The sequence below is a fragment of the Osmerus mordax genome, chromosome 24 (assembly GCF_038355195.1).
Source record: "Osmerus mordax isolate fOsmMor3 chromosome 24, fOsmMor3.pri, whole genome shotgun sequence".
In the NCBI taxonomy this organism is placed as follows: domain Eukaryota; kingdom Metazoa; phylum Chordata; class Actinopteri; order Osmeriformes; family Osmeridae; genus Osmerus; species Osmerus mordax.
This window is the reverse complement of record NC_090073.1, coordinates 7772450-7794980: the sequence shown is the minus strand read 5'-3', so window position 1 is coordinate 7794980 and position 22531 is coordinate 7772450. Positions and strand designations below refer to the sequence as shown.

Genomic DNA, 22531 nt, shown 5'->3' with positions numbered 1-22531 from the left:
CTGTGTTGGGAAGGTTGCTGTAATAAAACCTATGTGCCACAACACAACTATACATCAGTGCCTGAGACAAAACAAGAAGCAATGAATGTATGTGTCCCCACTGTAAATAATCACCTTTTAGAAGCACCCACTGTAGATCTGGTGTCCAGTCAGACACAATGTGAACCGTATTTCATGTAACTTGTACAAAAAGGTCTCAGAATAATAACAGTTCTCTAAATTTTCCTCGATCCTGCTGCGTTACATGTGAGGTTCATCTCTTCCTCTGGTCATCCCACAGGAAGGGGGTCCATTTTGAATAGCTCACCCACACCCCTGAGGCTAAAGCATGGGTGTCTTAATATGTTTGAATATGGTCCATTTATATGGTGTTAATGAATCACGTCAAATTGAAATTGGTGAAATACATTTAAAGTGTTATGCATTTTCTCTGTCTACACACTTGTCTACTGACATTGTGTAGACATGCATTACCTTATATCATCACCCATTCATTAGTCCCACTCAAACACATTTAACAGTGTTGTCAAGATACCACAATTGTTCGTTAAGATATTCAACCTCTTCAAACTTAAACCTCATTATTTTTAATGAGTAACTGGCTCATAAGTTATTCCTGGTTCTAAAATAAGACAGACCACTTTGTGCTATTTTAAGAACGATTGTTGAGTACACCATTGATATTTTCTGAGTTTATCATGCAAAGAAGGTTTATCATTTGTTGTAATTACGTTGCCTGGTTGGGTATGTACATACAGCTCTTCAAAGATTGTTATAATGTACTTATGGTTTATTATGGCGTATGAAGGATATGTTTTATGAAAGTGATATTTAAAGCTTATTTTTGTTATGTTTAATGAACTGCCGTAAAATGTTTGGGCACTTGTGGTATATGCTATTGATAGTCATAGACATTATGTAACTTTTAAGTAAAGTAATACAACAAAACAAGGCTGTGTGTTTATTCTTCAAGTTCAATTTAAGTTCAACAACTACATATAAGCATGTACCCTGTTGCCAATCACTTTTTTGGTGTCTAACCCTAAACAGCAGGGAACCTCCTGTACAAGATATGAGTTCAAATGTTAATGAATTTTCTTTGCAGCCTCCTGTGGTCTCACAAACTCACAGCAACCTCTGTAACTTTGACTCCTTCATGGAAAAAAGACGGACAGGAACACAAGATGTGTTGTTCTGGCTCACCAGTAAAATAAATCACATAGAACAAGCTTAACTTCTTAAACTCTAATCTAAAGTACTGTATGTACAATAATGCAAATCCCACCTCAAAGGCTGGTGACGCCAGGGTCAAACTCACTTATGACCTTGGGTCAGACTCTAGTTCCTGTATTGTGTTTATAAATTTGCCCTAATTGGCTACAAAGTGTTGACCACTCTGATGCCCTTAAACTTAAACATCTTTTGTTTACTTTCGAGTTTGGATCCGTACCTCCCAAGGACGTGTTTTTCTGAATTCTCTGCGTCCGTTCATCATGCATCATCAAGATTTATTAAGAGTCTGGGCCTGCTGAAACATCTCAAGAATATATGTCAGCTCAACCTTTTCAAGTAAAATTCTACGGTGTGTAGAGTATTATTTTGTGTTAATAGCATCTTAAATGCGAATGAAAAGTCAATTGAGACAAGGGTATGAAACAGTCATGGCAGGAGGGTGCTTTGTCCCACTGTGATTGTGTATTGAAGTACAGCATGTCTTTGTCTCCAGTCACGTACCCCAGGGGATCTCCCAAGGCAAGAGAGAGGAATCTAAACAGAATCTCCTCATGGGAAAATGACACATATAAAGAGATTGGGCTAAAGTTTACTCAGAAGGAGGTTGTTTCTATTTAGAACATTGGACTTTGATGATAAAATGTGACTGGCTTGTATATGCGTTGCATTAAAGAGAGCCCAGTACTACCATATATTTCAAATTGCTGAACTCAACTAGTCAAATAATAATATGTAACTTACATTATATATGATACAGTCCTATGTCATATGAAAAGAAGAAAATTGAATGAAAAGGATAATGGAGACAAAAATGTTTTTAATATCCTGGCATGGTTGAGGAAGTAGAAAAACCATGACCATGTGCTAAATGTCAATTTTTTTTTATTCTTGTTGTCCCACACAGAATAAATAATTTAATTATTTACCAACCATTTTTGCATACAGTCCTTGATCAAAGCCTTGCCACTCTATGCATTAATTTATGTATGTGACTATGTTCTGCATAGGTGATGCTTAATCACACTTGTTGGCTTGGTGGTACTAGTGCTGGGTACCACCTGTGCTTTCAACGCACACACAAACACACATTTGTGTCTGCAAATATCTATTCCTGTCCTTGCGTGTGACAGAAAGTCAAGTTACAATATTAGTATCATTCTACTTCTAATTTTTTTATGAGATCTTATTCATTTTGTGTTTGGTCCATTGTATAATCTATGTCTACTTAAGCTGTGGTCATTACTTTGCTTTATCCTGAAGTATGGCTAGAGAGGTAATAGACCTTGGACTGGTTGCCTGGTTACAGCTTCCACAGGTCCACCAGTAGGTAACCTTGTAGCTACGGAGCAAAATCTATCAAGCAGTCTTATTGGACTCTGCATCAGAAGAACTAGCCCAAGCAGATGGCCTATCAAGAGAAGCACTCCATCTGATAACAACAATGTGTTTTCAGAGATAGGCGGGGGGGTTTCAGTCAGCACGACTGCACAGCGTTATGTGAAAAACAACCCTCTACCTAAACTGTACCCCTAAAAAACGAAAGAGAAATTTCTCTGCCAGGTTCTTAGCAATTGAGACGCGATATTTAAGTGAGAGTCCTTAACTTCGATGGTTATCCGGTCTTTCCTCACCAGGTGTGTTGTTGTAGAGCTCAACAGGTCTCTTTCTCTCCAGATCTTCCTAGCTTATTTCCCCCATCTAATGTGACACCACTGTGGGAAACCAATTAGAGCAACCCTGAAAGACCTTGCAGCTTTCAGAAAGCTTACCAAGTGTCTTTCCCTGGAACATGTGATGTGTGCTTGAGGTAGACTGTCCTAGCAGATCCTGAGGATATCCTTTGTCTTCTCATAATGAACAGTTAGTTATCATCTTGACTAAATAGAGTCATTACTAATGAGTTGATTTATTGACTCACTATCACAAATTGAATGTGTGACTTTGCACCTTATCGAATCACTTTCAATAAAGGAGAATACTCCATATACATGGTTCACGGTCTTCGATGCTAGTGGGTCACATTTCATCAACAGGAACTGATAATATGGCTTGTGTGTTAGCCCAGAATCAGCAGGGTGAGAGATAGACTGAAACACTTTGAACACCACCATTTATTTTGGTAGATAAGACTACATCCCCCCAACCTGTTCAATTGTCAACAGGATATTAAATGTCATTGTTTCATTGTCAAATTTATTTTATGCATAAAAGTGTAGTCCCATGTTTGAGTTCCATGTTCTATAAGATAATAACAGAACAACCTTTGCATAGTCTTTTCATGAGTCTTGAGACACTGCCCAATGTCATTCCCAGACCACCCATTTAAAATCACTGTATTTCTTCCGTTTGAGCAATAAACCTCCCTTGTATCGTGCTTTACTGTGTGCTGTGCCATACATTTACATTTACATTTAGTCATTTAGCAGACGCTCTTATCCAGAGCGACTTACAGTAAGTACAGGGAGATTCCCCCGAGGCAAGTTGGGTGAAGTGCCTTGCCCAAGGACACAACGTCAGTTGTACGAGACGGGTACTGCTGAGTGAGGTCCAGGTTTGACGACACTGCATAAGCGGATGGTGTGCTCTGTGCTGTGCCTAATTATCAATGCCACTTGCTGAATTCTCACATCTCCATTCGCTGTAACGAGTCTCATCAGGTGTTTCGCAGTGTCCTCTAGTGGTTAAAAGCTGTAAGTACACCAGTCCCGTCCCTAAACATGCCATCAATGTCTTCTCCACCTTATGATGCAAATATCTCTTGCCTTGATTTTTTACGTATTTATCCGTTGTGTGGCAGTAGTGGACTGCTGGGTGTGGGAACGTACGCTGCTTATATGTGTCGGACACGGGCGTCAAGATCCCCACTATAGAGATGGCGCAGATAGATATATAACAAATAGAACGCATTATGGCACCTTCCCGCAGTCAAATTCCATGTAGCTACAGCGTTTAGAATTGTATTTTTCTACATCCTGACCAGGCAGGTCTGGAGTGGAAGGGTATATCGAGTCTAGTAGAGAGTGGAAGGGTGTTGCTAGCAAGTTCACAATGGAGTCCTACGATATAATAGCAAATCAGCCGGTCGTGATTGATAATGTAAGTTAATAACGTCAATTAAAAGGAACAGTTAACGCTATGCATGTTGCTAGGCTAGTTTAGCTAACGCCTGGCGATATCAATGCATATACTAGCTCTAGCTATTGTATGCTGCTGAAACGCCAGTCTTGAACAATCAAAACGTACTGGTGGCTAGCTAGCTAGCCTAGTTTTGTTGACATACTAGCTAGCTCGGTGGCTAAAGTTGGGTAGCTAGATTACGCCGGTAGCTAGCTAGTTAACGTTCCTCACTGGTGGTGCTGGACTATTTAACTAGCACCACCATATTCTACGCCCCAACTAAGCTTATTCGTGAGGCTGGCTAGCTACATTAGCCCATTCTCATCAATTAACATTATTTGGGGATGGAGTAGCCTCGCTAGCTAGCCAGACAGCAACGTAACTTGAGTGTTTAGTTGCTGTTTAGTGGCGTTTCTAATAAACTGTATGCTGTATGACACTGTCGCCTATTTTGTGTCGTCTTATTTTTTTTCAGGGCTCTGGTGTTGTTAAAGCTGGATTTGCAGGGGACCAGATCCCAAAGTACTGCTTCCCCAACTAGTAAGCCATCTCCATCTCAAGCATCTGCAGGCCCCACCTTGAATGAACCCAAACCCCAACAAGATTCAAGATCCTTGCACGATAAGATATTAAATGAATTATGTTTGTTTTTGTTTTAGTGTGGGTCGACCCAAGCATGTTCGGGTGATGGCAGGTGCTCTGGAAGGAGATCTCTTCATTGGACCTAAAGCTGAGGTAACTCGACCCCATGACTCTACTGGTCTGTTATGTTCCTGACGGTGAGAAGTGACAAGTGCGGTTATTTTGGTTTTCATGTCTGACCATCCTTTTCTGTCTGTGGTACTAGGAGCACCGGGGTCTTTTGTCTGTGCGTTACCCCATGGAGCATGGAATAGTGAAGGACTGGAATGACATGGAGAGGATCTGGCAGTACGTCTACTCCAAGGAGCAACTTCAGACCTTCTCTGAAGAGGTAGGCCGTCAGGTGGCTGAGCGGTTAGGGAATCGGGCTAGTAATCTGAAGGTTGCCAGTTCGATTCCCGGCCTTGCAAAATGAGGTTGTGTCCTTGGGCAAGGCACTCACCCTACTTGCCTTGGGGGAGTGTCCCTGTACTTACTGTAAGTCACTCTGGATAAGAGCGTCTGATAAATGACTAAATGTAAATGTAATATATGATGCATAAGCGTCCTCGCACCTCAATGATTCACATACAGTAACCTTTGGATGTCCTGTCTTCCTAACATGTTTGGTATGTTCTACTTAATCCAGCATCCTGTGCTGCTGACAGAAGCCCCGTTGAACCCGATTAAAAACCGGGAGCGGGCTGCAGAGGTGTTCTTTGAGACCTTCAACGTACCGGCCCTCTTCATCTCCATGCAGGCAGTGTTGAGCCTGTATGTTTATATGTTCCCTCCAACATTTACAATTCACAACATGCAAACTATGAGTCACGTATCTGTGACCTACACCAATGCGCGGGGTGTCCGTTTTACAGCTATGCCACAGGGAGGACCACGGGAGTGGTGCTGGATTCTGGGGACGGGGTGACCCATGCCGTGCCCATCTACGAGGGCTTCGCCATTCCTCACTCCATCATGCGGGTGGACATCGCCGGGCGGGATGTCTCGCGTTACCTGCGTCTGCTTCTGCGTAAAGAGGGCTATGACTTCCATACATCCGCAGAGTTCGAGGTGGTCCGCACCATCAAAGAGGTACATACTTTGCAGTGACATGGGCGGTCAGATGGCTGAGCGGTTAGGGAATCGGGCTAGTAATCAGAAGGTTGCCAGTTTGAGTCCCGGCCGTGCCAAATGACGTTGTGTCCTTGGGCAAGGCACTTCACCCTACTTGCCTCAGGGGAATGTCCCTGTACTTACTGTAAGTCGCTCTGGATAAGAGCGTCTGCTAAATGACTACATGTAATTACATTCTGTCGAACGATGCATGGCACATTTGAATTCCACAGTCTTTCCTACAGTTCACATGGCACAATAAATCGTACATTTTGCTTATTTTGCTTCTTTTTTTGGGGGGGATAAAAAGTATCACATACAGCAAAGGATTAAGAAGCTGAAGTGCCTAATTGTGACAGAATTTCAGTAGTGAAGTCCTCTTAAGCCCTGTCACATTTTCTTCTGTCCTTCTCCAGAGAGCATGCTACCTTTCGTTGAACCCACAGAAAGATGAGACCTTAGAGACCGAGAAGGCGCAGTACACCCTCCCTGATGGCAGCACCTTGGATGTGAGTCATGTCTGTTGTTGTTGCCACAGTTTCAGTATTGCGGGGGGTGCTATGTTTCCTTTCGGAATTCTGAATCACATGACTGTCATGCCCCTGCGTAGATTGGTCCTGCCAGGTTCCGAGCACCTGAGCTTCTCTTCCGTCCAGACCTGATAGGAGACGAGAGCGAAGGAATCCATGAGGTTCTGGCTTTTGCCATCCAGAAATCGGACATGGATCTGAGACGAACTCTCTTCTCCAACATTGTCCTCTCCGGAGGCTCCACACTTCTCAAAGGTATTCGCTGAATTTCAGTGTTTCATTTCTTCCTGTGACAGCAGCCCACGTATCAAACATCGCAGGCCAAACTCCAAAGCATTGGGTCGGAGTTCCTAACTCTATTGTTTTCTTTCTATTCAATAGGTTTTGGAGATCGTTTGTTAAGTGAAGTAAAGAAATTGGCGCCAAAAGATGTAAAGATCAAGGTACATACTTAGAAAATTATCAGAAAACGTATTCATGTTTTATTACATTCCCCTTGGGAGTTTCAGCAAATATGTTGAAATTCATCAAGTATAAAACAGAACCCCTAACAGCACTAAACAAATCAAATTGCTTTGAATTGTCCACTAGAAATCACAATGGGGAATTTAAGCTAAATAATAGATTTAGATTTATTTCCGTTCTGAGTTCTCTCTGATGTCATGTCTACTGTGTTTTCCCTCCATTGTAGATCTCTGCGCCTCAAGAGAGACTCTACTCCACTTGGATAGGGTAAGTAAGGTAGAGGGGGGTGCATTTCACGACAGGCTTAATGCACCCCCTGCTAAGCCTGACTAGGAAAGTGGTACATGCCGGAAACTTACTGTGGTTACTCATACTAGTGCCCTCAGTGTACAGTAAGAATCATTTGATGCTGGGATATACAGAACAGACAATAGAGGGGGGTGCATTTCACGACAGGCTTAATGCACCCCCTGCTAACCCTGACAAGGAAAGTGTTGCATACCTGAAACTTACTGTGCTAACTCATACTAGTGCCCTCAGTGTACAGTAAGAATCATTTGATGCTGGGATATACAGAACAGACAATAGAGGGGGGTGCATTTCACGACAGGCTTGTTGTATTCCTTCTTGCCGTGAAATGCACCCCCTGCTAACTCTGACCAGGAAAGTGTTACATGCCTGAAACTTACTGTGGTTACTCATACTAGTGCCCTCAGTGTACAGTAAGAATCATTTGATTCTGGGATATACAGAATAGACAATAGAGGGGGGTGCATTTCACGACAGGCTTGTTGTATTCCTTCTTGCCATGAAATGCACCCCCTGCTAACTGACTAGGAAAGTGTCACTTGCCTGAAACTTACAGTGGTTACTCATACTAGTGCCCTCAGTGTACAGTAAGAATCTCTCCATCTAAGGTTTACAACACAAAAAAAACACATTTTAATTCCACATCTGTTCTTTTTTGTTTGTCCTTGTTGCATGTTCTAGGGGCTCCATCCTGGCTTCCCTTGACACCTTTAAGAAAATGTGGGTGTCAAAGAAAGAATATGAAGAAGACAGAGCTCGTGCCATCCATCGGAAAACCTTTTGAAGAAGAGGGAGGGAGAAAGAGAGAGAAGGAGAGAGCTCTGTCTACAAGCCTCTGAATGGAGTCCACCAACTACTCTACACTGTAATACCCCTTCCTCTTCATCTGCAAGGAGAGGGATGGCATGCCTTCTACAGAACCCCCTACACACATCCTAAACTGGGGAGACAGGACAGGACTGCCGATGTTGAGCAGAAAGATGGACATAGTTTCTGTCCCAAATGACAGCTTTAAGCGGGCATCTCTTGATTTTATTTAATTTTTTTAACGTTTATTGTTTAATGCAATGCTCATCATCATTTGAATGCAAAAGTATAATTTATTGTGCTTCTGGTTTACTCCATTTCAAGTAGAAGATTCACCAGTTGACATTGCTAAGTAAACAAGCTGCTTTACTTTATGGATTCCGTTAAGAAAAAACGTGTCCTGTTTGGCTTTGTAACTATGGCACTGCGTATATATATACTGTAGATCCCTAAAGAGCATGTTATCACTTCTCCTTTCACACAAAGACTTGACACAGTTACAGTGAATTGAAATTATACAATTATCAGTCACTTTCTGTTCCCTTGTCATTGTATGTAGTACCCAATGAACGGAAGAAGAAGAAAAAATTACAGAGCAGAAGCCATGGCAGCTTGGATGATGGTGGTGGTATTATTAGATGTTTAGAAGTACAAGCCAAGTGTATGAAACCTGTCCTGTATTTAGGTGATCATCATATAACCGTGTTGATAACAGTGGTATGGTTACAAATTCCTGAGGGTACCATAAAAAAGGCACTTTATAGACAGCGAATCAAAATAAAATGTAAAGTTGCTCCACAGTCGTATACTGGATGACAAGATGCACCTCAATGATGGTATTTTACAGTGTAATTGGAAATAAGTGTTAAACCTTGGAATTAATAATTTGACCTTGAAACATTTTGAACATACTCTTGTTCTCTTTAGTCTAAGATTTAAGTTTAAAGTTGATGACTGCTCTAAGTGATGGTTATTCATGATTATGTTTTGTATCATGGCAAATAAAGGTAAATTCACGTTTTATTGTGTTGTGGTTATTTTAATGGTACGCATTTATGAATTGGACTATTATATATACGGTGTTCTGAACATTATCGAAAAAACAATAAACCGTTCTCTGTCTGGGTGCCACGGACCACTTAACAATGCCCAGGCGTATTAAACGAGTATCATTCACTCGGGCCAGTGATTGGTTCACATAGTTTCTGATTCAAGATTCTATTGGTCCGTGATTGAGCATGAAAGTGTACTTCGTTTGCAATCACTGACCATTCCGTGGTGCAAATATCTTGAAATAAATAGCCAAAGAAATGTTATGAGGTGCTTAAAGGACATGTTTACCTACCATGGGCATACATAATTGCTTTTGAAATTTTACATTTCGGATACAATTTTTTAGGTATTAACAATACCTTCCCGAAATATTTATATTCTTCTTTATGTGACCGGGTCGCACCGTATCATTACCCAGTTGCGCAAAACGAATAAACCTTAAAGAGGTGACTACTGTCATGTCTTGTCTGTGGCGTCTCTATTACTGACTGCGTACAAATAAAGACTCGATAGTTTTGAACTAGCTAGCTTGTAGAGCTACATTTGTTCACACGTTGCATTTGATAATCAGGACTTGGTATAAAGAATGAGAAGAGTTACCTTATTTGCTAACGGTACATCCAAAAATGGCAAGGTACGTAGCTTCTAGCAAGTATGTATCTAGCTTGCCCCACACACATAGCCTACTGCTACTGCTGCTGTCAGCTAGCTAGATGGTTTGCTAACGCGGCCCATTAACGCATAGTCTATATCCATGTTTCGTGTACCCAGACTTTATATTTGAGCCCAAACTTAACAGCATTATCACTTTGCCTTCTCCAACAGGTTGTAGCTGTATATGGGACCTTGTCCGACTTGCTATCTGTAGCCAGCAATAAGTTGGGAATCAGAGCTTCCAATTTTTACAATGGAAAAGGTGGTCATATAGATGATATAACTCTTATCAGGTAAGGCTAGGCATCTTTTCTTGCTCTGCCCAGGACTTATAATATTAGCGAGTTAGCATACATATAGTCAAAAGTGTCTGTAGTTTGTTCAATTTATCTTTAGCGCGTTGCCTTGGGAGCTGAACTTGCTTCCAAGAAAGTGATGATTACAGCGATATTGACCTGACACGTGTGGGTGTTTGCTTTTGGTGTGATCTGTCACTCTTAAACAGGGATGATGACGTGTTGTATGTCTCAGAGGGAGATCCCTTTGTCGGTGAGTTTAGGTGTCTTTAATCATGCTTATTCTCTCATCCTCGCAAACCACCTCATTGAAAAACTAATAACTCCTGTATACTCCTGTATACGTGTGTATCGTAGACCCACAGAGTGATATTAAGACGACCAGCTCACAGCCTGGGGCACAGACTGATTGGTTGACTCTAAATATTGGTGGACGTATTTTTACTACCACACGGTAAGATGAAAACCTTGTTCCGCGATCTACCCACACAGTAGTGTTGGTTGGTTCACCCTGGTGTTCATGAGATCTCACCCCTTCACAGGAGCACCTTAGTCAGCAAGGAGCCGGAGAGTATGCTTGCACACATGTTCCGGGAGAAGGGTGAGTTAGAAGTCAAAGATGAACATGGTTCGTGTTTCTCCGGTTGTGTTATTCATATTACTAAGTTCAGCTGTATGTTTGTGTCCACTGTAGATGTGTGGGGGAACAAGCAGGATGAACATGGGGCCTACCTAATCGACCGCAGTCCTGAATACTTTGAACCTATTCTCAATTATCTGCGTCATGGCCAGCTCATTATAAATGAAGGAATTAATTTACTTGGTAAGTGTGGCATGCAAATTCGGGGGATATACTTAATCACTGAAAGACTAGACCACTGGAATTTTACCATCAGCAATAAACTTGCTATATCTTCCAGGTGTATTAGAGGAGGCACGCTTTTTTGGAATTGAACAGCTTGCAGAGCAGTTAGAAGTAGCAATAAAGGTGAGTGAACTGCTAACATGCCATGTTTATGTGCTGTTATAATTTCCCTAACATATTCAAGGTACCTGACCTATTTCCGCTGTGTGTCACTTCTTAGAACATCCAGCCGGCTGATGACCACTCCCCCATTTCTCGCAAAGAGTTTGTTCGGTTCCTATTGGCCACGCCCACCAAATCCGAGCTTCGCTGTCAGGTATAGGACAGGACTATTGCTCTAAAACCACTCCACCATTTAATACATATTCTGTCCATTAGGTAATAACAAGTGCCTTTCTCCGATAAGGGTCTGAATTTCAGTGGGGCGGATTTTTCTCGGTTGGATCTGCGCTACATAAATTTTAAGATGGCCAACCTCAGTCGCTGCAACTTGGCACACACCAACCTGTGCTGTTCTAACCTGGAGCGAGCGGACCTGTCAGGGGCCAACTTGGATGTAAGTTCCCCCTATCGTGGTCCAGCAGAAAACTGCCATCAACTACATTTACATTACATTTAGTCATTTAGCAGACGCTCTTATCCAGAGCGACTTACAGTAAGTACAGGGACATTCCCCCCGAAGCAAGTATGGTGAAGTGCCTTGCCCAAGGACACAACGTCATTTTGCACGGATGGGAATCGAACTGGCAACCTTCAGATTACTAGCCCGACTCCCTCACCGCTCAGCCATCTGACTCCCAACTAATACGACACAGATTCACTGTCCGCTGTACTCTCTGCTTGCTGTTATAGGGCGCTAACTTACAGGGGGTAAAGATGCTCTGTTCCAACGCTGAGGGGGCCTCGCTGAAAGGATGCAACTTTGAGGATCCGTCTGGATTGAAGGCCAATCTCGAGGGTAACCTATTGTATTTACATACCTACTGAGAGGCTATTTGGGATTGGTAGCAACACTGTTAAAACTGGAGGATAGGTACAGTATAGCCCAGTGGTAGAGAGATACACTGCAGATCAAGAGGTCGCAGGTACAAATCCCCCTGGGCTTTGAATGAAAGCATATGCTGAATGATTACATTACATAACAATGACATAACCATGACATAACCATCACATAACCACCGCTTGTGGATGTCTGACTCCTCAGGTGCTAATCTGAAAGGTGTCGACATGGAAGGAAGTCAGATGACGGGTATTAACCTTCGTGTGGCCACTCTGAAAAATGCTAAGCTGAAAAACTGTAACCTGCGGGGTGCCACGTTAGCAGGAACAGATTTAGAGGTAAGAAACATGAAAGGGATGTTGGAGGGGTGAAGGATTAATGGATGGTCGGTCCTCACAACCCATATCTGCTTTTTAATCTTTCATTTAATATATTCGGCGGGCACCGTTTCAAGTTTCCAGTCTTACGGTGCCATCGTTGTGTTTGCTGACAAATTCCAGAACTGTGACCTGTCTGGTTGTGACCTACAAGAAGCCAACCTGAGAGGCTCCAATGTGAAAGGAGCCATCTTTGAAGAGATGCTGACTGCACTGCACATGTCTCAGAGCGTCAGATAAGTCTGCTCGTTAACCCCCGACACATTCCACCTGGGCCCAGCCCAAACCTCCAGCCCTCCCCCCGCCCAATCACACCTAGACGCCATGGAACTTCCTGTTCGTCTACTTGATGCACATCCATGGCATTCCACCCCGTTTCTTTATTTTTTAGCTTTAAATCTCTTGCACTGTAGCACTCTCCATGGTTCTTGACCCTTAGTTGTCCCCAAAACCAAAATATCTAATGTTAGAACGTGTGTTAAATCCTCTGTCTACCTTGCAATCCTAGCAGTGACATTTTTTCATAGTTTATGCTTTGCACATAAATATCTATTTTGTAACTTGACAGCATTTGTGTAAGCAAAAAATGATGTTGAGAACGGGATTCCACCCTCCAAAGCTCGGCTTTATGGGACATAAATCAAGGCTGGAAAGGCCAAAGACTGATGTGATGAGTAACTGTCGCTGTGCAACTACATTTATATCAAAGAACCTATTGTTCAGGTAGCCTATGCTTTAAGATGACATTTTTTTTAATGAACAACAAGCCATAATAAAACATGGTCAACTTGGCCAAATATTTTATCAGAGTGCACCACACAAATACTATGCTATGGAGTATTCTGGAAAGAGGCTCTAAACAAACTTATGCAATGTACTCTTTCCAGCGTTCACTTGTCGGCTTGTGATTCTCTTGAATAGTATAGTCTGTCTTTTGTTTTTGTGTTCTGTAAATCTACCTCCTGTTTACCCTGCCAGACTGATTTGTATTTACATTTAGTCATTTTTGCATGCATTTCACTGTGGTTCTGCGTATCGTTGACGTGTTACATTGCATCTGCCATTCTCTATATTCAAATGTTATAGCAAATAATTCACCTGTAATGTAGTTTGATGGAAGGAAGAGTTTGTTATTATATACTGTCTGTGTCATGTTCTAGCTCTGTTAGGAGAAGGATAGTTATGGAACCACAGTCGTCCAGTGTGGACCAACTAATGGACTGGGAATATCATTCAATCATGTTTTGAATTTAACGCTTTGCACAAATATGTACAAAATGGTCAAACTGTTATGTCACACTTAATCAAAAACACCAAAAATGTGTATGGTGCTTGTAGATGGTAACCTAATGCATTTCCAAACCAGGGCTTCCAAGCAATCAACGTCAGTAGGATAAATGTTATTACTGCTGGACTGTGTTAGTCACAGAAACAATCGTATCTTAGTTCTTTAAGGACAGTGTCTGCATTTTTTGAGACTGAGTGTAATCATCTTTGATGAGTGAAGTTTTCTCTTGCTGTATCATAAAGCTCTTCAGATGCAGCATTTGCTCTGTTCTAAAGTAGGTGCCCTGCCTATGCAGATAATGAAGGCAATCATGCAGAATATTGCACCTTGAGTGTGCAGATTACACCAGGAGAATGTTATTAAACGAGCCATGGAATTTGTTTTGACACATACTGTATTCAATATGGCGAAAAGACAGTGGATCTATGAAGACTGGGGGATCCTCCCTGTCTATAATTATTGCACTCAACACGGAAATGTATTTCCATAAATAAAATGACTGTTATGAGTAAAGTGTCGAGCTCCTTTTTTTAAATTACTAATTGGCGAGTCATTTTTCTTAAGGTTGCGGTTAATGTCTGTTAGTCTACTTTGATGATCAGACCTGTGAAGATTAAAATGGCCGCAATAGGCTGTTCACTGTGTAGCATTCCATTTGTATTGTTTAATGAAAAAAAAGGCATATATATATATATATATATATATTGAAGAGCACTATCATACGTAAGTATACTTTAATCCTCTTCTTTAATCTTTTGAAAGTCTCTTCGGGGTGCCAGTGGGGGGTTTAGGACCTTGTGGATAAACATGTCTGTAATCCCACTTTGTTTTCACCTGCACTGGTGAAAGGTGAAGCTAGTAGGATCCTATAAAACCTCAGAGGAGACCGGGGGCTGTATCACTCACCCAGGACAGGTTAGAGAAGAGCCAGTCAGGTACAGTATCATACTACCTTGTTGTTCTGGCTTTTTAGTCAATGTTTAGCCCGTCTAAAACAGGTGATGTTGTCTCTTGTAGGATGGGAGAGAGGAACTTGGTGTTGTGGCTGCTGCTGTTGGGAGCACTGATGCCCCAAGCCTGCTGTCAACACTGGTCTTTTGGACTGAGCCCAGGGGGGAAGAGAGCTGCTGATGGCTTGTCAGAAACACTGGAAAGTGTAAGTACCGAACCTTGATGTTAGAGCACAATGCATTAATGCTGATACGTGGTTTAGTTCTGCTGCCTCTAATTCTGATGATGCATTTCTGCAGATTGTCGAGGACCTTCCCAAGATGGATGGACCCTGCAGTCTTTATGACTGTACTAAAGTCTGGCCTAATGTCAGACTGTACAGACTGAGGACATTGCTCGTGAGTTACAAATGATCTGATATATATTTTAAATTAAAGTATTTGTCTTGGATTCCTACAGAACATCATGACCTGATCTGCAATTGATGCATTTTTGTTTAGGCTGGCCTCACGGAAAAAAACAGTGGACGGCAAAATATTTAGCAAATTGTATGCAACATTTCTCCAATAAACTTTCACCGAATCCTTAGTGTGTCTATTATTTTTGCACCCAGGAAGGACCTGTAGTTCTGAATATGGATAATTCCTATGCATGTAATTCATGTACTTTACGACTTACGCAGGACCTTTATTTTGAAAGTGTACTAGGCGAACATTAGGCAGGAAGGCAGACAGCTAGCTAGGCTCGCAAATGCATGCTCTCAGACTTTTAGTAGGCCTAACCTACGTGTGTGAGTAGTTTTTCTTAGTTCATAAAATGCCGTAGATGTTGATACAGTTAAAATCCGTAATTAGTTTGTCTTGCTCAAGCCCAAGGGGTTTCCAAGAAAGTCATATGACCGCTGTTTACATCTGTGGTGTTAATTCAAGCTGACACTGCAGAGCTAGCCTCTTCCTCACAAAGTCTACTCGTCTTACACGCCGGGTTTGCCCGAATACGCAGATGATATAGGAGTCTTCTATCTTCTATTCTCAGGATGGAGTCTAGTCCGCATTGTGCGCATTGTAGCCTCCAAGCTGCGTCCGCGAGTACACACCAAACACTAGATGAGATGGATTTTGAAAGAGGTTAGTTTTCAATCTAGGCTACTATTTTATTTTACACAAACTGAGGCCCTTAGTTATAAAATGACTGTAATTTAAAAAACATGCAGGTATATGGTCAGCTGCAATGAATGGTGACTTGGGTAGGACACAAGCACTTCTCCAAAAGGGAACAGAGCCAAACCAAAGAGACTCCTCCAATTACACCGCCTTGGTGAGGATAATTTTGTCAAGCCGTTAAATAATAACACAACTGTTGCGTTCGGGATGAAAAAGAAAAGCGTTCTAACTGCGAGTGGTTTTGGGATTTGTTTCAGCACTATGCCAGTCGTAGTGGCCATGAGGCGGTTTGCAGATTGCTCCTTGACAGTGGAGCATGTGTCAACGCCTTGACGTTAGGTCGCGCTACTCCGCTCCATCGCTCTGCCTACTGTGGGCATCATGCCGTGGTGAGGATGCTGCTTCGCCACGGTGCTGACCCTCAGCTGTGTGATGACGATGGATCTTCTGCCTTACACAAGGTACAGCAACGAATCCAATTGTTGAAAAAAGCCGTGTCATTGGCAGCAAATTATACAAACTTAAAACAATTGCGGTGTTGCACTTAGCACAATGTTTTTGTGATCTGTTTTAATGAGCAGGCTGCGGCGCAGGGTCATCAAGAGGTGTGTGACCTTTTGATTCAGCACTGTCCAAATCTACGGAATTTAAAAAACAAGAAAGGACATTTACCTTACCAACTTGCACCAGAAGGACACCTACTGCAGGAACTTATAAGACCGCCTCTTTAAGTACAAGACATTTTTGATGACAGTCACAACATATAGCTATAACATTTTATATTAACTGCGACAGCCACTGATTTCAAGGGCACCTGTTTGGCCAATGTCATACATGTCAGTGATTTCTGTTTAGTGTCAGTGTAGCCAGCAGGGGGAGCTCGTATACCAGCTATCGTTTTTTACAGTCTCGCATACGGATGTTGGCATGTTCACAAAGTTCAATGTCATCAGAAGAAACTTGTGTCTGAATGTAGAAGAAATGTAGCTATGAAAAAGGTGGACAAAGACAGTAAATGAAAAAGTGAATGAGCTATCTCGTGAGAGCATTCTGTCATGTAACACATGGTGTCAGACCAACCTACAAAATAAACAGTTCAATATATAGTTTTCTTATATTATTTATTATACTAATATGGTATGAGGAAATTGTTTAGTATTTGTGTTTGGTGTATTGAGTGTTACCTTGAACGGTCTGTGATGCTACAATAGTTTATGTCTCACAGGCCCTGGATGCAATATTTGTTTACCAGTTGACCGGATGTCTTTGGGTGCTTATGTTGCCTTGGCTTGGAAGGGCTGGAGGCACAACATTATACCCTGTCTGATGGCTTTTCAGACTAGTCTCTCCTCATTGCTTCACTCATGTAAAACTGAGAATCCTGTTCTATCTCTTTCTACGTTTCTTTCTCGATTGTTTTTTAACCCTCGTGCTGCCTTCGGGTCACATGACCCAAAGGTTCATAACGAACGATCGTTGTGTTTACCCAATTTTAACCAATACAAAAACAAATAAAAATAATTTTCTTTTAACCTTTGCAATGTGGGGGGTCTGAGACAGCCCAACGGTTAAAAGAAAATGCTTCACTTTGTTTTTGTATGCGGTAAAGTTGTCGCAATACGACGGTGGGTCACAATGACTGATGGGTCAGAATGACCCGAAGATAACACAAGGGTTAACCTTATTTTCATTTATGGACTCTTCCATCCAGTCTGACTCCTCCATCCAACATCCCTTCCTTCCCCTCATCCAGTCCTTACCTTCACTCTTCCCTCCTCCTCCTCAGCCACCGCGCCTCCCTCTGTGCTCCTAACAGACGCCGTGAATGTGGACACATGACAGAAACCACACGCTGGATTCGGGGGAACTTTCATTGGGCCCGCTGGTGGGTGGTGTTTCCACTGTGGCCGGCTAACCACATCCAGCACCGTGACTGGAGGGGTGCCAGGCCACATCTGGAGCTCATTGCAGCTGACGCCACGCTGCATAGGGGAGGGGGGAGGGATGAGGGAGAGGGTGAGGGGGGGTTAGGGTTAGGGACTTAGCAAAGGGGTTCTTAAGCCTCAGTGGCAAGGAAGTCCTTCCATGTAGCTGTGGAATATAGGCAGAAGGCATGGGCTAAGCACTCATGTCAGTTCATTCTGTTGTCCCTTTACGGTTCATAGCGAGATATGGTATATGCATGCTTACTGCATGCAGTACAGGAATAATCTGCGTTTGTTCTTTGAGGTTTCCATAGAAAGCATCATGTGCCACATGAAATGGCTGACTTCAGATGGCACACAGATTATCATAGACATTCATATTTGATTGTTCCTCTGCCAGATTCTGTGAGAGTTAAACAATCACACTCAAGAGCTTGTGCTGTCTGAGGTTGGCCAATAAGAGAACTAATGAAAACCCCATGTGGAATCGGGAAACCGGAGGAATGTTAAAAAGCTTTTCTTTCTGAAATTTGTTTTCATGGGCTGGTTTAAATGGTAGAATTTCTGTCTTTGATGTGTGAAACTGGTGGATGGAAACTGGCTTGAGTTTAGCCCAATCTACTCCCTGTTTTACATGGATATGGCAAACTGTGTATACTGTACATTTCAGCGAATGCTTTTCACTTGCTCGCAAAGCCATAATAAGCCTCGTCGCCACAAACTGTGCTCATGGTTTTCCTGAAACCATCAACCAATCGGAACATTAAATGGGGACTCCTCACCACAACGAATGGGAATATGTCTCTTAAAGACATTTATTTGGAAAGCTTTGAAACGTCCTGGCTGAAGATCACACTTACTTGACAATGAGCCAGAGTTAAACCAGAACTGGAGGTTAGTCCTCATAGAGGTAGATCTGAGAGCTTTGGTTGAGACGTATTTAGTTAGACCTGGAGAATTTACAAACAGACCACTGGGTGGTGAATAACAGTGATTCTTGGACTTCTGAAATTAAAGTGGAGTTTAAAAACACTGTTGACACTTCTCAACACCAGAGTTTGCCACGAATATGTTGCACTTGTGGGTTGGTTCGCTTGCACCTTTCTGTCCATTACATCCCAAATCAGCTCAATGGGATTAAAGTCTGGAAATTGCTGTCTGACTGCGTCCCATAATTTGAAGCCAAACCTTTTGTTCTTTTCTTCTAAGGTAGCTCTGACATAGCCTGGAGGTGTGGCTTGGGTCATTATCTTGCTGTCGGATGAACCTTTGACCAACTAGAAGTATACCAGAGGGTATTTACATTTAGTCATTTAGCAGATGCTCTTATCCAGGGTATTACATGGCACTGCAATATACTGCCACAGCCTTTTTTATTTCAAGGTGCCACTCACATGGTGCCACTTGTTTACCATTTCAGTTCATCCACTGAATCTGACCTGCTTAAATGTAAACAAAAACGGGGGTGTTCTTAAACCTTTGACCGGTAGTGTATATGTTTGAATAAAACCGGTCTCATGTGTATTGGATGAGCAGTTGTGAATGAAAAGGGCCATCTGGTTTAGATACAACTTACTCCATGGCCTGGTCTCTGTCATCTTGACTGTGGGAAGCGTTCTTCTTCCACCTGTTCAGTTCCGGAGCCTGATCCTGGTCATACAGCTGTGGAGCGGAGCAGAGTAGGCCCTGTGTGACAGGCTGAGGTAATCAGGTAAATAGCTGGCAGATGGACAAATGTTTAAAAAGAGAGTGGAGTTCCAGACAGTGGCACAGAGTATTTCCCTCATATTATCTGATGTACATTGTAGGGAGGCTGGGGTGGGCTGGAGGGACATAATCAAATCTTAAGACAGCTGCTGCTCAGAGATCCAACTTAATCTAATTGTGCCCCCACTCTCCGCTTCAAAGCAGTATGTTTTCTGATTGAAGTGATGTGGGAGATCTTCCCTTCCTCCTGTCCAGGTTAGCTGAGGATGGAAGACACGGGTCCAGAGGCGGATGGGTAACCAGGGGAACCTGGTTGCCACCCGGGTGCCTCAGGGGTGTTCAGATAGTCATTTCAAACGCACCTCAGGTTGAAGACTAGTGTTGCCCTGCCTCATCACGACTGCTCATTAACACGATGAGAACATACAAAATTACCATGAAATTCATTAGCACTCATTTCGATTTTCCTAAATGGGTTAATAGCATTGACAATAAGGAGGGAGGGACACACATTCTACTCATTTGAATAATAATTACACCTAAAAAGAAAATGATGTGTAAACTATTACGACAGCAAGTTTTTGTCATACTAGTTCCCAGATGTAGGGAATAAGACTAGTTAACATGTTGAAATACAGACTACAGCAAACTTACATTCCAAAGCTATCAGAAATGTTTCTGAAACTCATTTTGTTTGTTACACTGTGAAACCTCTCTAGAAATGTTGTCAGTTGTTAAAAGTTTCATGGATAATAAATAATCGTAGTTTCCAGACACACAGGAGTAGTTTCACTGTATTGATTATGGAGATGCAATCTCCTCAAAAGCATGCCTATACAAGTAAACCCTATCCTCTTTACCATCACTCAGAGGACAGCTGTGGTGTTCCTGTTGCATCACATGGATCATATATCTCCTTTCTGGGTTCCATCATGCAAAAGTAATTGACAATCGATCATCCCCTTATATAAACATCAGGGATGCCATGTGAAAATGAGACCCAGCTTAGCAACTAACCCAGGTTGTTGTCATGTTTAAGACAGTGGAAGAACACTAGTGCGTGACTGGACTGAGCATGCTTCAGTATCTTTATCTAAAAACACACTTATTTTGGGGGGTAATTGTTAAATTCTTTGTTGTTTGTTTGTTTATGTAAATAGGTCTGGGGACAGGGAAAAAAAAAACTTTTGTTTTCCCAGGTGTCTTTTTACAACTCACTGTCAAGCTGGCTCTACATATTGTATGAAAGAGAACAATGGTTGACTACATGTGTGGGCAAGATACTGTCAAAGAGAACTTCAGCAACACCCTACTGTTGTCCTCCTCCTCACCTCGGATTTACCAAGCAGCTGTCCTTTCACAGTCATGTACTGCCCAGAGCCTAGAGACAGATAAGGGATGGTAAAAGAAATCTGGGGGAAATAGGCTCATTGAAAAAGGACGATCTGTTGCGTCAAGTGACATTGACCCCAGTTAGGACAATGAATCATCCAGCTGCATTCAGCACGGTAAGATCGAAACAAAACAATATGCGTGTAAACAATGGGGCCGCCTTTCACCCTGCGTACATAACAATTCCATGCTACACATGTAATTGAAAAAGATAATTGTGCTGATGAACTGAGAAGCGAAGGCACACAGGCCCTCTGTCAGCAGGTGCTGAGCACACACTAGGCCATTCATATGCGCATTCCTGTCCCTCCACTCTCTCTGTCCCCGGCCCAGCAGGTTCCCCCTGGCCACTCAGGACAGGGCTGACACACAAAAGGGTCTTCAATCTGTCTTAGACAACAGCCTGCATAAAAGCCCGGAAAAGCCACAACAGCGTGATGTCAAAGACCAGCGTGGGGGTGGGTGGTTGGTTGGAGTTGGGGAGCTGCATGCGGGATGGGGGTGCTACTGATGGATGGATGCCGGGTGCGTTTGGTCTGGGCGTCGTGGCAGGACTGACGGGGGGGGCTTTTTGTTGTGCATAAAAAGGATATTTGTACATGCCTAGTGACAAGGGAATGCAAACAGGGAAGGGAAGGCATGGACGATTAAACAACCCTCCTGGATGTGAGGAGCTAGGTAAATCAGTATGCAAACCTACTCTGGGCAGATATTGTTCAATAAGTACTCCAGGGATCCCCTGCTTGTTCTCATGCTGATGAGTAGTTTTCCATCTCTTTAGGTTTCTTTAGTGGACAGTGTTCGTGTATCAAACTGTCTCCTGGGTATTTTCTTACACTGAACAGTGGAGAGGGGTTGAAAGTAATGGGGTGCTCCGCCTTGTCAAACAAACTGATCATCAGTCCCATTGTGGCATAATGAACGTTCAACTGACTTTTAGACTGACTCAGTCGAGGCCCACCTCGAATGGAGATTCGACTCGATCTCCACGTGTGAGTAAACGCACGCTCATAAACCAGTTGAGACTTTTATGTTTCTATGACCACGGGGACATGAAAGCATTAGAAGAGAGAGTGGTTAATAATTTGTTAAAGGTGCATTTCAATAAACCTCCGATAACACAGGGTTCGGATTTTAATGGCCCCCTTGCATCACTCTTGAGCTTCTTGTCTTTGTTCTGTCTCCCTGTGCTGTAGTTAACCAACATGCCGGTCAGATAAATCTATCACCATTCCACTCACACCACCATTCCAACCCCCGCCCCAGACTTCAGTTACCATCATAATTCCTCATTAACTCATACTGTGTGCTACCCTCCTTTAAATAATGCAGAGGAAGAAGTGGGAACAACAACAAAAACATCTAAATAAAAAGTTAGGCCTACTTCTCTGCTCTTACAACAAACTGGGTAGTTGGCTAGCTTTACAGTGTGCATATCTGTCTCTTTACGTATTTTGCTTTCATATGAATAGGTGGTGGTTTTTCATGTAATAAACACACACAACTGTAATGATTCCCATTGTGTTCCTTTAAATCAAGTGACTGGAATAAAGAGACAAATAAAAAAAAATGACAAGAACCACCAGCAGATGTGGTGGCTTTGAATCTGTCTCTCATGTGTCTGGTCGTAATATATTTATTTAGAAGTCAAGGAACTCGTGCAAG

The 22531-nt window shown here is 42.5% G+C and overlaps 4 protein-coding genes across 5 annotated transcripts; all 4 read left to right on the top strand.

The window, feature by feature from the left end:
- The first annotated feature begins 4190 nt into the window (after positions 1 to 4190).
- Positions 4191 to 9216, top strand: LOC136932677 (beta-centractin). The gene is made up of 11 exons (XM_067227880.1): positions 4191 to 4329; positions 4826 to 4890; positions 5010 to 5085; positions 5198 to 5323; positions 5621 to 5745; positions 5847 to 6063; positions 6501 to 6593; positions 6695 to 6869; positions 6996 to 7057; positions 7306 to 7346; positions 8070 to 9216. Exons 1-11 carry the CDS (start codon positions 4282 to 4284, stop codon positions 8170 to 8172), a joined length of 1131 nt encoding a protein of 376 aa, XP_067083981.1. The 5' UTR covers positions 4191 to 4281; the 3' UTR covers positions 8173 to 9216.
- A 533-nt stretch (positions 9217 to 9749) lies between these two features.
- Positions 9750 to 14231, top strand: kctd9a (potassium channel tetramerization domain containing 9a). 2 transcript variants are annotated; one of them, XM_067227912.1, is made up of 12 exons: positions 9750 to 9882; positions 10074 to 10195; positions 10408 to 10451; positions 10556 to 10652; positions 10741 to 10799; positions 10893 to 11021; positions 11119 to 11186; positions 11284 to 11379; positions 11470 to 11619; positions 11916 to 12021; positions 12268 to 12401; positions 12564 to 14231. In XM_067227912.1, exons 1-12 carry the CDS (start codon positions 9835 to 9837, stop codon positions 12678 to 12680), a joined length of 1170 nt encoding a protein of 389 aa, XP_067084013.1. In that variant the 5' UTR covers positions 9750 to 9834; the 3' UTR covers positions 12681 to 14231. The 2 variants fall into 2 exon arrangements, with proteins under 2 accessions (XP_067084013.1, XP_067084012.1); XM_067227911.1 differs by having other exon boundaries at positions 10741 to 11021.
- A 418-nt stretch (positions 14232 to 14649) lies between these two features.
- On the top strand, positions 14650 to 15244 carry LOC136932787 (progonadoliberin-1-like). Its single transcript, XM_067228042.1, has 4 exons — positions 14650 to 14663; positions 14746 to 14884; positions 14979 to 15077; positions 15180 to 15244. Exons 2-4 carry the CDS (start codon positions 14747 to 14749, stop codon positions 15219 to 15221), a joined length of 279 nt encoding a protein of 92 aa, XP_067084143.1. The 5' UTR covers positions 14650 to 14663; position 14746; the 3' UTR covers positions 15222 to 15244.
- Positions 15245 to 15395: 151 nt separating this feature from the next.
- Positions 15396 to 16942, top strand: ankrd39 (ankyrin repeat domain 39). Its single transcript, XM_067228183.1, has 4 exons — positions 15396 to 15806; positions 15893 to 15996; positions 16100 to 16303; positions 16424 to 16942. The coding sequence occupies exons 1-4, from the start codon at positions 15716 to 15718 to the stop codon at positions 16571 to 16573; spliced, it is 549 nt and encodes a 182-aa protein (XP_067084284.1). The 5' UTR covers positions 15396 to 15715; the 3' UTR covers positions 16574 to 16942.
- Positions 16943 to 22531: the final 5589 nt, after the last annotated feature.

What these genes read in the sequence shown, in the direction of transcription:
- LOC136932677 (XM_067227880.1), top strand. Translation starts at nt 4,282, where the DNA reads ATGGAGTCCTACGATATAATAGCAAATCAGCCGGTCGTGATTGATAAT. An exon ending in TCATTGGACCTAAAGCTGAG is followed by an intron (nt 5,086 to 5,197) that starts GTAACTCGACCC and finishes CTGTGGTACTAG; the next exon opens with GAGCACCGGGGTCTTTTGTC. An exon ending in CAAAAGATGTAAAGATCAAG is followed by an intron (nt 7,058 to 7,305) that starts GTACATACTTAG and finishes CCTCCATTGTAG; the next exon opens with ATCTCTGCGCCTCAAGAGAG.
- ankrd39 (XM_067228183.1), top strand. Translation starts at nt 15,716, where the DNA reads ATGGAGTCTAGTCCGCATTGTGCGCATTGTAGCCTCCAAGCTGCGTCC. An exon ending in TGAGATGGATTTTGAAAGAG is followed by an intron (nt 15,807 to 15,892) that starts GTTAGTTTTCAA and finishes AAAAACATGCAG; the next exon opens with GTATATGGTCAGCTGCAATG. An exon ending in CCTCCAATTACACCGCCTTG is followed by an intron (nt 15,997 to 16,099) that starts GTGAGGATAATT and finishes GATTTGTTTCAG; the next exon opens with CACTATGCCAGTCGTAGTGG.
- LOC136932787 (XM_067228042.1), top strand. Translation starts at nt 14,747, where the DNA reads ATGGGAGAGAGGAACTTGGTGTTGTGGCTGCTGCTGTTGGGAGCACTG. An exon ending in TGTCAGAAACACTGGAAAGT is followed by an intron (nt 14,885 to 14,978) that starts GTAAGTACCGAA and finishes GCATTTCTGCAG; the next exon opens with ATTGTCGAGGACCTTCCCAA. An exon ending in ACAGACTGAGGACATTGCTC is followed by an intron (nt 15,078 to 15,179) that starts GTGAGTTACAAA and finishes ATTTTTGTTTAG; the next exon opens with GCTGGCCTCACGGAAAAAAA.
- kctd9a (XM_067227911.1), top strand. Translation starts at nt 9,835, where the DNA reads ATGAGAAGAGTTACCTTATTTGCTAACGGTACATCCAAAAATGGCAAG. An exon ending in TGAAGGAATTAATTTACTTG is followed by an intron (nt 11,022 to 11,118) that starts GTAAGTGTGGCA and finishes TATATCTTCCAG; the next exon opens with GTGTATTAGAGGAGGCACGC. An exon ending in TAGCAGGAACAGATTTAGAG is followed by an intron (nt 12,402 to 12,563) that starts GTAAGAAACATG and finishes GACAAATTCCAG; the next exon opens with AACTGTGACCTGTCTGGTTG.